This window comes from Petromyzon marinus, chromosome 2 (assembly GCF_048934315.1).
Source record: "Petromyzon marinus isolate PM22_M1 ecotype Great Lakes invasive population chromosome 2, UKy_Petmar_22M1.pri1.0, whole genome shotgun sequence".
Classification (NCBI taxonomy): Eukaryota; Metazoa; Chordata; class Hyperoartia; order Petromyzontiformes; family Petromyzontidae; genus Petromyzon; species Petromyzon marinus.
Genome location: NC_133668.1, coordinates 11,253,743 through 11,268,424, shown reverse-complemented (window position 1 = coordinate 11,268,424; position 14,682 = coordinate 11,253,743). Strand labels below are relative to the sequence as shown.

The 14,682-nt window shown below is 46.1% G+C and overlaps 1 protein-coding gene across 1 annotated transcript in view; it reads right to left on the bottom strand.

The window, feature by feature from the left end:
• The window catches only part of LOC142929168 (kinesin-like protein KIF28), a 34,456-nt gene extending 27,896 nt beyond the window's left edge, over positions 1-6,560 (bottom strand). Inside the window, exons 1-3 of the mRNA XM_076069831.1 lie at positions 6,281-6,560; positions 5,777-5,909; positions 5,457-5,539 (exon numbers count right to left, since the gene is read on the bottom strand). Of these exons, the coding sequence (XP_075925946.1) occupies positions 5,457-5,539; positions 5,777-5,909; positions 6,281-6,433 (369 nt within the window). The 5' untranslated portion in view covers positions 6,434-6,560. The remainder of the gene's footprint in view (positions 1-5,456; positions 5,540-5,776; positions 5,910-6,280) is intronic.
• Between the last annotated feature and the right edge of the window lie 8,122 nt (positions 6,561-14,682).

The window sequence follows — 14,682 nt, the reverse complement described above, 5'->3', positions numbered from 1 at the left end:
GCATACACATAATTAAGTATTTTACACATTCTTGGTTCTTTCGGTAAAGTCACGTAGAAGGGAAACAATAAAATAATAAAAATATAAAACAAAATTATCACGACGTTTCGACTGCAACACAAGCAATCATCATCAGGTGTGAAAACCACAACAAGAAAATTTCAAAAAAGTGGCGTTTTTTTAACGTTAGCACCACGGAGAGCGATTTGACAGTTTGTTCAGATGGACGAGTCCATCTATGTTCGGAAAAGAGGAGGGGCGAGACGAAAAATAATGGATGCGGTTTGAAAGCCACCTTAAGCGTGATCAGTCAATTAAGACCCGAAATGGTTGATCACATCCTTCCAATGATTGCTAAGCCAGAATCCATCTTCTCGGTTGAAATTGTCTCTGTGTTTGTATATGTGGATAGCCTCATGAACGAATCTCTCATGGTAGCCAAATGGCTTGCAAAGAACCTCTGTTTTGGAGAAGTCAATGTCATGTGAACCTACTGAATTATAACAGTGATCTGCCACGGCCAAGGTGTTGGTCCTACTGTGTTTCAGGTCTGCTTTGTGTTCACGAATGCGGTCCGAGACATATGCATTCGTGAACACAAAGCAGACCTGAAACACGGTAGGACCAACACCTCGACCGTTATAATTCAGTAGGTTCACATGACATTGACTTCTCCAAGACAGAGGTTATTTGCAAGCCATTTGGCTACCATGAGAGATTCGTTCATGAGGCTATCCACATATACAAACACAGAGACAATTTCAACCGAGAAGATGGATTCTGGCTTAGCAATCATTGGAAGGATGTGATCAACCATTTCGGGTCTTAATTGACTGATCACGCTTAAGGTGGCTTTCAGACCGCATCCATTATTTTTCGTCTCCCCCCTCCTCTTTTCCGAACATAGATGGACTCGTCCATCTGAACAAACTGTCAAATCGCTATCCGTTAACGTGAAAAATAACTGCCACTTTTTTCAAATTTTCTTGTTGTGGTTTTCACACCTGATGATGATTGCTTGTGTTGCAGTCGAAACATCGTGAGAATTTTATTGTTTTATATATTTTTTTATTTTATTGCATCCCTTCTACGTGACTTTACCGAAAGAACCAAGAATATGAATCCCTGCAGTCACGAAAGCTTTAAATCAAAATATTTTACACATGTAAAACAAGACAACGTGAATTCATGTTGCACACTTAATAAGCAACTATTTTATTTTATTTTTCTGTCGCCAGTGTTTCTGTGGTACATGAATTGTTGGTGGTGTACGAGTTGAAGGCAAAAAGTGCGCACGTTGAAAGGAAGACGTAAGCAGTAAAACAGCTGTGGTTGCCGTTCCACTATAATTGACCCAGGTGGATGCTCTGCTAAGCCTTGCACAGCTTAAGAAATTCAACCGAGGTGTGGAGTAAATCACCTTACAGAATATACATTACATATTACAGTGTATTACGTATGTATGTTGAGCTTCTTTTGCACCGTACGTAGCCAATCGTGCTAATCGGAGGTGCGGGGAAAGGATAACAAACTAAACACAAACAGCAATTCGAAAGAAATTAGTTTTGATTCTAGATGGTCTACATACTGACGTTTGTTATGTATTATCCCATAAATACTGTTTAAATTTGTAAATATATCAGCTGTAGAACTTACAGTGCAGAGCAGTGATATAATTTCAGTTACTACACCATTCAACAGTATACATACATTTTGGAAATGAGCCAATATGCAACCGAAGATATTTTTCAAACGTTGCTTGCCAATACTTCAGAGTATAGAGAGATATCAAAACTTCCAAATATTTTCTTAGATTGTTTTTTTACTATGGAACATACAGTCGAGTTCGGGTAGTTTTCGGGCACAATTTATGACTAATCTTTGTAAAAGCAGCATTTTTTTTGAACTCGTAAATCAAGGGCATATTATTGTTATTTGGAGCCAATGAATCTACTGATACTATTATTTGCGCAAAACGTGCTTGTATTAAATACATCCTACTCTCCTACTTGTCAGTGCTTTCTTTATAATGGCATTCTGCAGCCTTTGACAATATTGACCTAACAGTCCCATTACCAGGGTGGCACTTGGGGGATTTCCCCTGCTGTTTTTTTAAATTCAGAACCGAGCTTTCAGTTGTCATTGGGGGCGGTAGGGGAATACATGTCCTCCACCCCTGGATAAAATACTTTGAATTTACAATGTGAGGATTGAGCCTGATAATGCTTGGTGGAAAGCCCACATTGTCTTGCCAGGGCCAAGCTGCTATACACTTCATCGCATTTCATAGCAGTGTAAAATTCATATATCAGCTCTGTTTACATGAACGTCTAGAAAAATGGTCTGTTGCTCAAAAAAATACAGGTCTATCTTCTGGTTTTACACTTATTGGCGGATGACCTTTGTTTAACTTCCCGTTTCTCCTCTGCTGATTTAGGGGGAAGGGAAGCTTTGAGCATCACCCTCTTAAGTTTGGGGAGTTTCCACTGTGTCGTCTGGTTTTCTTCCACAATAAGTCACTGACTGGAATTTGGCCAAACATCCCATTGTAGCAGGACTCTCCTAAAAACGTCTCTTGATACTCAGTGAGACTTCCAAAGATAAATGCATTACTTATTAAAATACATTACATACTAAGGCCATATCACCTGTTATGTGTTCAACGATTATTATTTTCAGTTGTCTGTAAATCTGTTATTGGATGAAGACATGCTGTGTTGGTTGGCGATGGAAACTGTTTGACCATACTTCACTACTCAGGCCAATGCGTGTAGGTGAAAGCCTTTCTAATTCATCCCTCCCACTGGAAAATTTACGAATCTCTCCATGCGCATTGCATTAATACATTGTTGAAAATATGCTTGGCACAAAATTCGGAATAGTGGAAATAAATATACATTCCAAGTAATAATTTTGTTTCCTTTTTCCTGTGGAAAAAGTAACCACGAGTCTATGTAGAACTGCATATATACAGCATAACCTATATGAATACACGAAATATAATTTCAAATTAATGCGTGGGTATTTAATTATAGTCTTTAAAATTAGTCGGTCATCCCTTAAAAATCTGAAATAATTTAGAAAGGAAAGAGATGATTCTCATCTTTCGCAGGTAAAAAAAAAATCTGATTTGGGGTAGAAAAGTAAAAACTGTGGGAAAATATATTTAATTCTGAACCAGGGAAATTATGCCAAATCATTGTTATCAGCAATTGATCAACTTCTGGATGAAAGCCTCCCCACGTCACCGTTATCCCTCATTGTCTTGCAATGTCACAATACATATCCTGCAGATGAGCTGATAGCATTGCTCTTATCTCTGAGAGCTGCCCGCTGAAGCTTTTTCTCTCTTTTGGCTGCCATCCCATCACCAATCTCATAGATTTTCTTCGAGCGATGTATCCTGCTCAATCCACTTCTTTTTTTCACAGGCAACATGATTTATGATTTTTATTTATTCCCTGTTCCCTGTGTTCTTGTAGCAAAGTAATTCCCAGCATACACCATTCCATGATTATGTACATATTTTTTAGTTTTAGTTCCATGAGGGAATATTCATTGATTGGAATGGTTTTTTTCTAGGCAAGTTGGTACTGTATGTCTTTATGGGTGGCAATTGGAACATTATTCTAATCTAAATCATAATTTGTTCCTGGTATGAATATTTCAGTTATAGACATCTCTGTAAAATTGCTGCACTGATTTTAAGATTTTTATAATCTATTATGCATTCTGGTTTCTGATTGCGCTCTTCAGGTTGCTATTTCATTGCTTCATATGACATGTCCAATAATTTTCGTGTGATTGTAGTGGGCTGTAACTGCGTTGTAGTTGTGGTGATTTGGTGTTGGAGGTTGTAATTGTATTGGTCGCTGCTGGAGTGAACTATGATGTATTTCCCTGGTTATGTAGGTATCTTCACCAACCCGCACTGACTGTTAGGGTGAAGAATGTCCACGTAACAACCCCATGACCAACAGTGTGGGGAAGCCTTCATCTAGCAGTGTATTAACCCAGGGCTGTACACTAACAGAACTAGGGGTCCACCATCACCACCACAGCAGCAGACGACACAGCTTTAAGCTTGTCAGGGGAAAGTGGAGTAATTGCTTTGTGCCATCACCACCAGTAAGTATGGCTTGCAAGCAAACCACACTACCCAATATGGCATGGTTCAGAAACGTGGTAATTCCTGAAATATATAGAACAAAAACTGAAAATTGTACAAAGAAGCACTGAGATACGCATGCTTGGAATTACGATGAGACAGAAAGAGGCAGACATGGATCAGAGAACATTCTCATGTAAATTAGTATCCAAACTGAATAAAAGTGCAGTAAACTAGGCTTGGGAAGGACACGTTGCTACAAGAGATGATGGACGATGGTTAAGAATAATAACAGTGACAGCTAAGGGCAAGAACACATCCACAGCAGAGATGGGGCGGTTAAATATGTTTGTGTTTCGGTTCTGGGTGTATTGTTTCATTGCAGAATCATGGGAGGTGGTAGAGGCTTGGGGAGGTCTTGATTGCATTCAGCAGTAGACTAACCATGGCTGATAATGAGAAAGCCCAAAAGATTACAATTTTAAAAGTAGAGAATAATTTTATGTAAAACTACTTTAAATGTATCAAATTTTGGACACTTAGCTTGCAATACACACAAATGTAACTTATAATTGGCCCAAAACGTTCAAATTCTGCAAAATTATCTCCAAAATACTCAATTGGTAAAACACATAGCAACATCGCCCCCTACTGCGAAAACCTGTCAGGCGCATCCTGAAAGAGTGGAGAGTAATGCTTTCCTGCGTTACATTATTACAGTATGACAGTACTTTAAACTTTAATAGCGAGCTAAATGCATACATGTGCACTTTACATACAATTCAGTATTTTACAGAATGTTAGACAGTGCAGGCTCGTGATGTCATTGTGATAGTGTGTATGCATATGCGTCGCTTCACTATATATGCTCGTATATCGCGTACGGCACACTAATTTCTTCCAGATGGAGGAGCCCAATGTGTTTCCTGTTAACGTGGTTCAACATTCCTTTCCAATTACACTGACGTTTGGCCTCGGGGGCCCCGATTCTCCAAACACCAACCTCACGGGGAAGCAATGCCCCCTGCTGGTCCTCCATAGGGGTTGATGTTGGCTTTCTAAAGCATGGGCACCTTGAACAATGTGCTAAGCTTTACTCTTCGGTTCTTTCGGTAAAGTCACGTAGGTAGAAAAAATAATAGATCACGACGTTTCGATCGCAACACAAGCGACCGTCTTCAGGTTAAGCTTTGTTGACCACCATCAAAGGTCATTAATTTAAAAACTTCTATTTCAGGTTTAGATACGTATAGTTCTCATTTTCCCAAATGTTAACTTCAACACAGTACAGTAATTACAAATGTCTGAATATTCTGCGTTCTTAAATTGAGAATCACATTCCACTCACCTGAAATTCTGTGCCTTCTGCTGCAGATTCTTGCTTTCGCTCAATGTCTTCAAAGAGACGCTCACAAAACAAGGGCAAGATGCCTAAAACACAGGATCCCGCAAGTTATTTATTCTTACTGTGTTTACAACATGCATTCAACATTACAAGGTTTGATTATGATCAAGTCGTACATAAAGTTAATATTAGACCGTATAATAATTATAAGGTTTTGCAATTATTTTTATTTTGTGAACAATACTGATGACGATGGCTGTAAGGTTTTCCAACGATTATTCCCGTTTATTTTAGAACACGAGTGTTGCTTTCTTGTGCCATACCTTTGTTTGCCGAGCCACCAACAACAGAGTAGGTCTTTCCCGAGCCAGTCTGGCCATAAGCAAAGAGCGAACAGTTGTATCCATTCCAAGCGTTTTCCAAAATTCCTTCCCCCAGGTCGGAAAACACGCGTTTCTAATTCACAGAAGTCAACACATTTGTGAACACGTGCATACTCGCCATGGTTAATTTTATTGCAACACGAAGTTATAGAAGATACACATATTTAGTCATAAAAAAAGTATTTAATAATAATTGTTTACAAAAATAAATGTATTTCATTGCTAAGAACGTTCCATTTTTTTAATCTTAAAATGCCGTTTATGGTATGTTTAAAGTGGAAAAACATACATAAATAGGAATGATATCCAATAACCGTTGTACATTGTTCTTGTCACAATCGAGAATTAACATTTAAAATGCAGAAAAAGCATATCTGACACCAATGATGCACGGAGGAGCTGGAGTTGTATTACCCGCCTGACAGCAAATGTTAAGCAGCTCACCTGGTCAGCAAATTGCTCATTCTCTGGTGCTAAGTAACCATTGTCCAGGGCGACAAAACCATCATGTGACCAGTAACTGTAGTCAAATGTGAACGTCTTCACGTCTGCATCCCCGGAACGGGGTTTAATTATCCGAGTGGTATTTCCTTCCATGCTGATAATTATGGAGGCCCCGCGGGTCTTTTCTCGTTCATTGTGAGCACACACACACAAACCATTAAGGAAAACACATATCACTCAAGGTATGAGGCATGAGCAACATTCATTGTACACAAAATACTTTGGGCAAATTTTAGGCTATGTGATTTTATGGGAACCCCCCCCACCCCCCCCCCATTATTTATCAAGAACGTGGTTGCAGGCCTCAATGCTTTAACGCGTTCGGTACTGTGAGCGGGCTCTCACAGGCGTGTTACAATCATATAAGTTACGTGCTTCAAATGTGTGCTTTATTATTAAGCTAGATGGGTAAAAACTTAAATAATGTACAATAACACCAGCATTGAATGACAAGTTGACAAAGCCATGCTATATAAACTTTGAAGAAAAGCATTTACAACACTTTCCTCTTTATAAAAAAATATTGCCAACACGTTTGCAAAAAAACCTTTTTTTTAAATCGTTAAAATATATTTTACATTTAGAATTTGTATGGAACTTTTCACCAACATAATACATTTTGGTTCACATTCCATTAATGATGACATTGAAAACGAACACTAAAATGTAAATAATACTTTAAGATATTAAGATTATATTACAAAGCTGTACATTTGATCACATTTCACAAAGCAAAGGATATGAATGGTCTGACCCGCACCGCCACTTTTATATTTTCAGTCATCTTCGTTAACGAAGGTGGTTGAAATGCTTCGGGCTGCACCAATAGTAGTACAACGTATGACCCAAGGACTCCTCCAACAGCTCACGAGCCAGCCAGGTCTGACGCCCAAGTTTCGTGCACAGCGAACACTTGAACACTTTAAGGTGTCGCAAGACACGACTTGTGTTACACTGAAACAAAGATTGCCGCTTCCCAGCAACTGTCACGGATCGCTTTCAAAACAAAGTTTCTTATTCAGACCCTCTCACCTTCCCCGCATTTCTTAATGTATATATATGCTCAATAACCGATGTGATACTTAGAAGTCATAAGTATATTTTAAATAGATGTGGTGTAATGTAATATTAAGACACTAAGAATTGACATTGTATTCTCAAATATTAAATGTTTCGTTCTCATGACCATCATCAGTCATTGTCTATCCACTGCTGGATGATGGCATCACCATACGTCACCATCAATCAGTCCAGCACTACGACTACAATAAATCTCACTTCTGCACATGAGCTGATCTCATTGCGATGACGTATTATAAACGTGGACAACGATAAAGAGTATTGAATACAACCTTAAAATGTGCACAAATAAGTGTGGAGAGAATACAAATGTAGAGGTGTTACGGGAGGGGGACACGCGGTTGTAGGGCGGTGGCCACACACACGTCCGCTACGGCCACCACCCTGGGGGGCTGTGGGGGACGCTGTGATCCCTCCCAGCCCCACCCCTCAGTGAGGGACAGTATAAAAGGGGGGACCCGGAGAGCTGAGGGGCAGTTCGACTCAAGCAAGATGAAGAGCCAGTGAAGAAAGAAGATCGACTAGCTAGACCCTGGAACTCCTTTGGCCCGCTGTCCTTTTGAGGGCCGGGCAAAGCAAGCCAGGGTGCGACACCAGAGCCGCGAGGCCCGATGTCCTTTTGAGGGCCGGACTCGTGTGGCTGGTGATCGGGACCTGCGCCGAAGCTGGGCCAGGTCAGATAGCCTCTTAAGAGAGAACCAGGATAGAGGAAACCAGGGAGCTAGCGTGGGCTAAGGCTCGGGAAATGTTCCCTCTATAGAGTACGGGTGAAGTGGCCGTTACCTCTTCAAGTATCAGATTGGCCACTGTAGAGTGAAGTGTCTGTAATAAATACGTGTTGCCTCTAGAGAACAAGTCTCCGTCGTCAATAAGGCCACTACAACTGGTGACAGAAGTGGTTTTTACCTGCACGAGATGGACACGAGGAACACAGTTCGTGCGCGCGAACCAGGCCAAGTTGACCCTGCAGAGGCGGGTCCGCACGAGCCGGAGACGGAACCTGGGGCGATGCCGGTGCTTCAACAGCCATCGCAGCCACCGGGCACGCCGCCACAGTCCGGGGTGTTCTTCGGGATGCTCACTCCCCCCTCGCCAAATTACTGCTCGCCGTCGCCTCTATACTTGAAGAAATTACCCATACGGGATGAGCGGGGGCGGGAGAGAGGGGGGAGAATCGGCGACAAACTACCATTCCCGCCATTAACACGGCGCCGCAAATTGAAATTGCCGCCATTTCCGGGGTGGACTCCGGGGGTGGCGGGGGCCGGGCACACCACCTGGGAGGCGGCACCCAACCACCGCACGCCACTTCATCCCCAAGCGACGGGCACGGCCATAGCCAACCAAGAAGTGGTGCAACCTACAGAGGGGGCCGCCATTGCACTGTACGACAGTGCTGTACGGGACCATCATCGGCAAGCGACGGAGCAGACGTTCCAGCAGCGACTGCCCGTTTTAACAGCGTTCACAGCTGATGGAGGCGACTGGGAAGCCTTCCAACGACGCTTCCTCGCCCACCAAGAGATGTCGGGCTGGTCTGCGAATGAGGCGCTGCGCGCCCTCCCGGCGACTATGGACGACAATGCTCTGGCCACCCTAGTGTCAACCCCGAGATCGCGTCGCTCTACACTGCAGGCAGCGCTCCAGTTGATGGCCACTGTCTACGGGCCGCCATCTGTGAATCGCCACCATTTTCACGAACGGAGGAAGGGCGCGAAGGAAATGCCTTTCGCCTACCGCACAGCTCTTTTGGCCCTCGTTAAGGCGGCTTTTCCGCGGATGGATTGCGAAGGCATCGATGCCATGGTAACGGAGAAGCTCCTAGCATTGGCCCAGGAGCTGGGCATCGTCGTCCTGGCAGCAGATGAGGCGGACATATGCTCGTTGCGGGTCGCCACGAACATTCATGCCCACGAGGTCCTGAAGTGGAACCGGCCTCTAATCGCCGCCGCCTCCACCTCAGAGCGCAGCGAGCCCCAAGACGCCCAGCCATCGGAGGAGATCTTCGCTGCGACTCGTCCAGGGGATTGGAGGTCGGGTGGCCAACAGCCTCAGTATCCGGCGCACAAGCTGGAGCAACCGAGACCATCGTCAGCCCTCGTCACCTGCTACAACTGTGGCCTCCGAGGCCGTGTTGCATCGGGGTGCCGGGCTCCACGGCAGCGTGCACCAGAACCTCGGCCGGACGACGCCTAGGCTTCCAAGTCATCCCAGCAATCTCCGGCAAGTCGCGGCACCACACATGCTCGGCCCCCCCACACACTACACACGACTCACCGTGCCGTACATGACACATCACGCGCCACGGGCGCCAGTTCAGTGAGGGGTGGTGCGTTTGGACGAGTGCTTGGACTGGGTCAGTGGTCCGAGTTGGCTCATAGGGTGGTTGCTGCGTCGGCCGGATTGTCTGTGGTTGTGGGTTCCATTGAGGGAGTCGAGGTTCGGGTACTGGTTGACACTGGGGCGTCGGCAATGATTATCTCCGACCTGATCTATAACATACTCCCTGTTCAATGTCGACCATTACTGCCTTTTGACGTCCCGTGCTATGCGGCAAAAGGAGGATCCTTGGACATCATCGGTCAAATCCGGGCGAGAATTTGTATTGGCGATATTAAACTATCTGGGCCAGTCTTGGTTTCATCCTCTCTCGCAGTCCCATGTTTGTTGGGAACGGATTTTTTGGCTAAAATGCCGATTAAGATCCTCATTGATCAGGGCTGTATTGAACTTCATTCGGGCCGCCGCATAGCGTTTTTGGTTTCCCCCAGCGGTAAATGCACAACCGCTGCGACTGTACAAGCAATGGCCTGGGTCGCAAATGTTGGTTCTCCTGCGGCTGCGAAAACCTCTCAGCATAGGGGTAGCACCACATGGGGTCCTCTTGGGTCCGTCGAACGGAGCAGCGAAGGGGCTGGAGTTGTTGGTGGCTCAGACGATAGTGTGGGCAGACGGGGATCCCTTTGTCATGGTTCTAAATGCGGGTACTCGGACGGCTGTGGTTCTACAGGGGACCGTGCTTGCTCACGCATCGTCGGCACCAATGGCAGAACCGGTGATTGGGCATGTGCATGATGGTCCCACTCCACAGCCGGAACTAAGCCGGGATCAGGGGTGGTTGGATTCACTTTGTTCTGAATCCAGTGACCTGTCCGGTTCACAACTTGCTGCACTGCGCGCCCTGTTGCTTAAATTTTCTGACGTTTTTAGCAACAACAAATATGATATCAGTTGCACCGACTTGCTACATCACCATATTGACACGGGTGATGCCGCCCTCATCCGGCAAAATCCTTTCTGGTTAAGCCCCGCCGAGAAGGAGCATGTCAAATCGACTGTTAATGACATGCTGTCGGCGGACATCATTTCCCCTTCCACCAGTCCATGGGGGGCCCCCATCGTGCTCGTCAAAAAACACAATGGGTCTTTGAGGTTTTGCGTAGATTTTCGTCACCTGAATAAGATCTCTGTGGCTGACGCATATCCACTCGCCAGAATGGACGAATCATTGGACGCCTTGGCGGGGGCACAATATTTCTCCACGTTAGACCTGCTATCGAGATTTTGGCAACTTCCCCTGGACGAGCAGTCAAAACCAAAGACCGCTTTTAGAACACCCGTGGGCCTATTCCAGTTTAATCAGTTGCCCATGGGACTCCACTCAGCTCCTGTGACATTCCAGCGCTTGATGGAATTGGTTTTGGCCGGTCTCCAATGGGATACCTGTTTAATTTACCTGGACGATGTCATTGTGTTCAGCCGGACGTTCGAGGAACACCTCGAACGTCTATGGGCAGTATTCCTGAAAATGCAGTCCGCTAAATTAAAGTTCAAGCCACAGAAGTGCCACCTCCTCCGGGAATCTGTGTGGTATTTGGGGCACAGTGAGTCATTCAGGTATCTCCACTGATCCCGCTAAAACTCAGTGCATCAGCTCCTGGCCTACGCCCACTTCGGTCAGTGAGGTCCGTAGCTTCATAGGGTTTGCCTCATACTATCGGCGGTTCGTCGCACACTTTGTCACCATAGCCAAGCCCCTCCACGCTCTAACGGCAAAGGGCGTAAAATTTTGCTGGGGTCCTGAGGAGGAGGCCGCCTTCCACTCCCTCAGGGACGCCCTCGTGAGTACTCCGCCCCTGTGTTACCCTGATTTCACTGCACCCTTTGTGCTCGACACGGATGCCAGTAACACCGGCATTGGCGGAGTGCTCTCACAGGTCGTTGGAGGAATCGAATGCGTCGTCGCCTATGGTAGCAGGGTTTTATCGCCGGCAGAACAGCGGTATTGCATTACCCATCGCGAACTATTGGCTATCGTTTTTTTAATCCAACAATATCGGCCGTATCTCTACGAGCAGCACTTCACTGTCCGTACGGACCACGCGGCATTACAATACGCACTCCGTGTTGACCAGCCATCGGGACAACTGTCTCGATGGTTGGAAGTCCTGCAGGACTACCAATTCACGACCACTTACTGGAAGGGTGTTCGCCATACAAACGCTGATGCCCTGTCGCGACTGCTAGTCGGCGGGGAATGTGCATGTTTCCTTGGATCGGGACGTTGCAAACCGAAATGTGTTGTCCCGTCCACTGTTTTGGCCGCCGCCGCTGACGCACCGGCTTCAGGTAGCTCTCTCTCTCAAACAGGTGGGGATTCGTTACTTAATTTGACCCTCGCTGACTGGGGCCGGCTCCAAATGGGGGACGCGTCCCTGCTCACGCTACGTTGTAAGGCTGGCGGCTCCACAGACGGTCAGAGAGGGGTCGATTCTTGGATAATGCGGGAGGGTCTACTTATGAATTGGGACAGAAAAGCCCTCCGTTACAGAATCGTCGTGCCATCTGCCTTGCGGGGTAGGGTCATTCTGGCCGCTCACGAGTGGCTGTTGCATTTGAGGTTTCACAAGACCTTAGCCATGCTCTGCCTTGACTTCTTCTGGCTGGGCATGGATAAGGATGTGTCGATTGTTCTCAAAGGATGTGTGCAGTACGCCCAGCGAAAACCGCCAGCCAAAGCGGCCTGTCCACCGTTACAATCCATTCGAGTCTCCTGCGTCAATGAGTTCGTCGCGCTCGACATTTTGGGGCCATTCCCAGCAACGCCTATGGGTAATAAGTACCTGCTGGTTGGCGTCGAATATTTCACTCGATGGCCCATGGCCTGGCCACTCGCTAACTAGTCGGCAGCGGCCGTCGCCGAGGCCTTTGTCCAGGGCTATGTCCTGGACAAAGGCGCACCGGAGCGGCTGCTGACGGATTACGACTGAAACTGTTCATTTCACCGCATACATCCCATGGATGTCCTAGGGGCCGAGCATGTGATGTGTCCGTCGACTCGGGGAATGTGGTACCGTCGCCTGATCCTCACATGCCACTGCCTGTTCCACTTCCAGGCACACCGGAATTGACAGCTGACAAAACGCATCGGCCACTGGAGCCGGACAATGAACATAGAACCAGGCAGCCCACACTGTGCCCTCAGGGGCTGCCTGTCTCAACCACCAAACCACCATTCCCTGCCCCGTACGATGGGCTGGCCAGTCGGACTCGGGCTAAATCACGCCGGTTTTTGTGAGGGATGGTTGCTCACTGTCCGGGCGTTCTCTTCTCCTCACAAACTATGCGTCGGGTCGGTCGTGTTGCTTCGCGGGTTCCGGTGCCGGGGGTGGGGGAGATATATATTTTTGTATATATTGTGTATAGTGTCTATTTGTACAGGTGGGTTGGGGTAATTTGTTGTTGTTGTCCTGTTCTTGTTATTGAGGCACACGAAATTCGGGTTCTTGTTTAACGGTTTTTATTTTTTTGTTTAGTGTTGTTGCAGCCGGGACGGCTGCAGGCTGTACGGGGGGGGGGGGGGGGGTGATGTAGAGGTGTTACGGGAGGGGCACACGCGGTTGTAGGGCGGTGGCCACACACACGTCCGCTATGGCCACCATCCTGGGGGGCTGTGGGGGACGCTGTGATCCCTCCCAGCCCCACCCCTCAGTGAGGGACAGTATAAAAGGGGGGACCCGGAGAGCTGAGGGGCAGTTCGACTCAAGTAAGATGAAGAGCCAGTGAAGAAAGAAGATCGACTAGCTAGACCCTGGAACTCCTTTGGCCCGCTGTCCTTTTGAGGGCCGGGCAAAGCAAGCCAGGGTGCGACACCAGAGCCGCGAGGCCCGATGTCCTTTTGATGGCCGGACTCGTGGGGCTGGTGATCGGGACCTGCGCCGAGAGAACCAGGATAGAGGGAACCAGGGAGCTAGCGTGGGCTAAGGCTCGGGAAACGTTCCCTCTATAGAGTACGGGTGAAGAGGCCGTTACCTCTTCAAGTATCTGATTAGCCACTGTAGAGTGAAGTGTCTGTAATAAATAGGTGTTGAACTTGATTTGGTGCTTTCGTGACTGCAGGAATTACTCTTTGGTTTTTTCGGTAAAGCCACGTAGAAATAAGAAATCATAATAAAATAAAATTTCATAATAGCATACGACGTTTCGATTCGCAAGCAATCATCATCAGGTATAGAAGAGCTAAATTTAAGAGAGAGAGGAAACACAGAGAGATGGAGAAGCACATCAAATTGAACAAGATTTAGTAAAATTTGGAAACAATATAATGCAGCACAGAGGGTCGGTCAAAACACAATTAACGCATGGTTTGGCTGATTACGTTATTTCAAAGATTGCTAAATTATAGGTTAAGAGTGATAGAGTACAGATCACAGACACATATATAGACATCCAAGCAGAGAGAGCCACACACATGGGACACAGTGAAACAATGCTTCTGTGTCGAAGCCTTAAATAGAGGGGGAGGGAGGGGGGGGTGGAGACAGAACAAAGGAATACAAATTAGCATGGACTGCAATCAAAACGTCGTATGATATTATGTAATTTTATTATTATTTATTTCTACGTGACTTTACCGAAAATAACAAAGAGTAAATACGTGTTGCCTCCAAAGAACAAGTCTCCGTCGTCAATAAGGCCACTACACAAATATAGAGCGCATGTAACAAAGAATAAATGCAATAATATCTTATTTTGCATAAGTGGAATTGAGCGGGATGCAATACTAGACTGAATGGCTGATGGAAGACATTGGTGTTGGAATGACAGCCAAAGGAGATAACGCACCCGAGAGAATAGCCAACACAGAGATAAAGCGATGAGAAAATGTGTATATGCCGATGGCTTGTGGTATTGCAGGACCGTGAGAGACAGTGATGGCTTGGGGAATCCAACAGTGGATTGGCCATTTTCATGATGGTAGT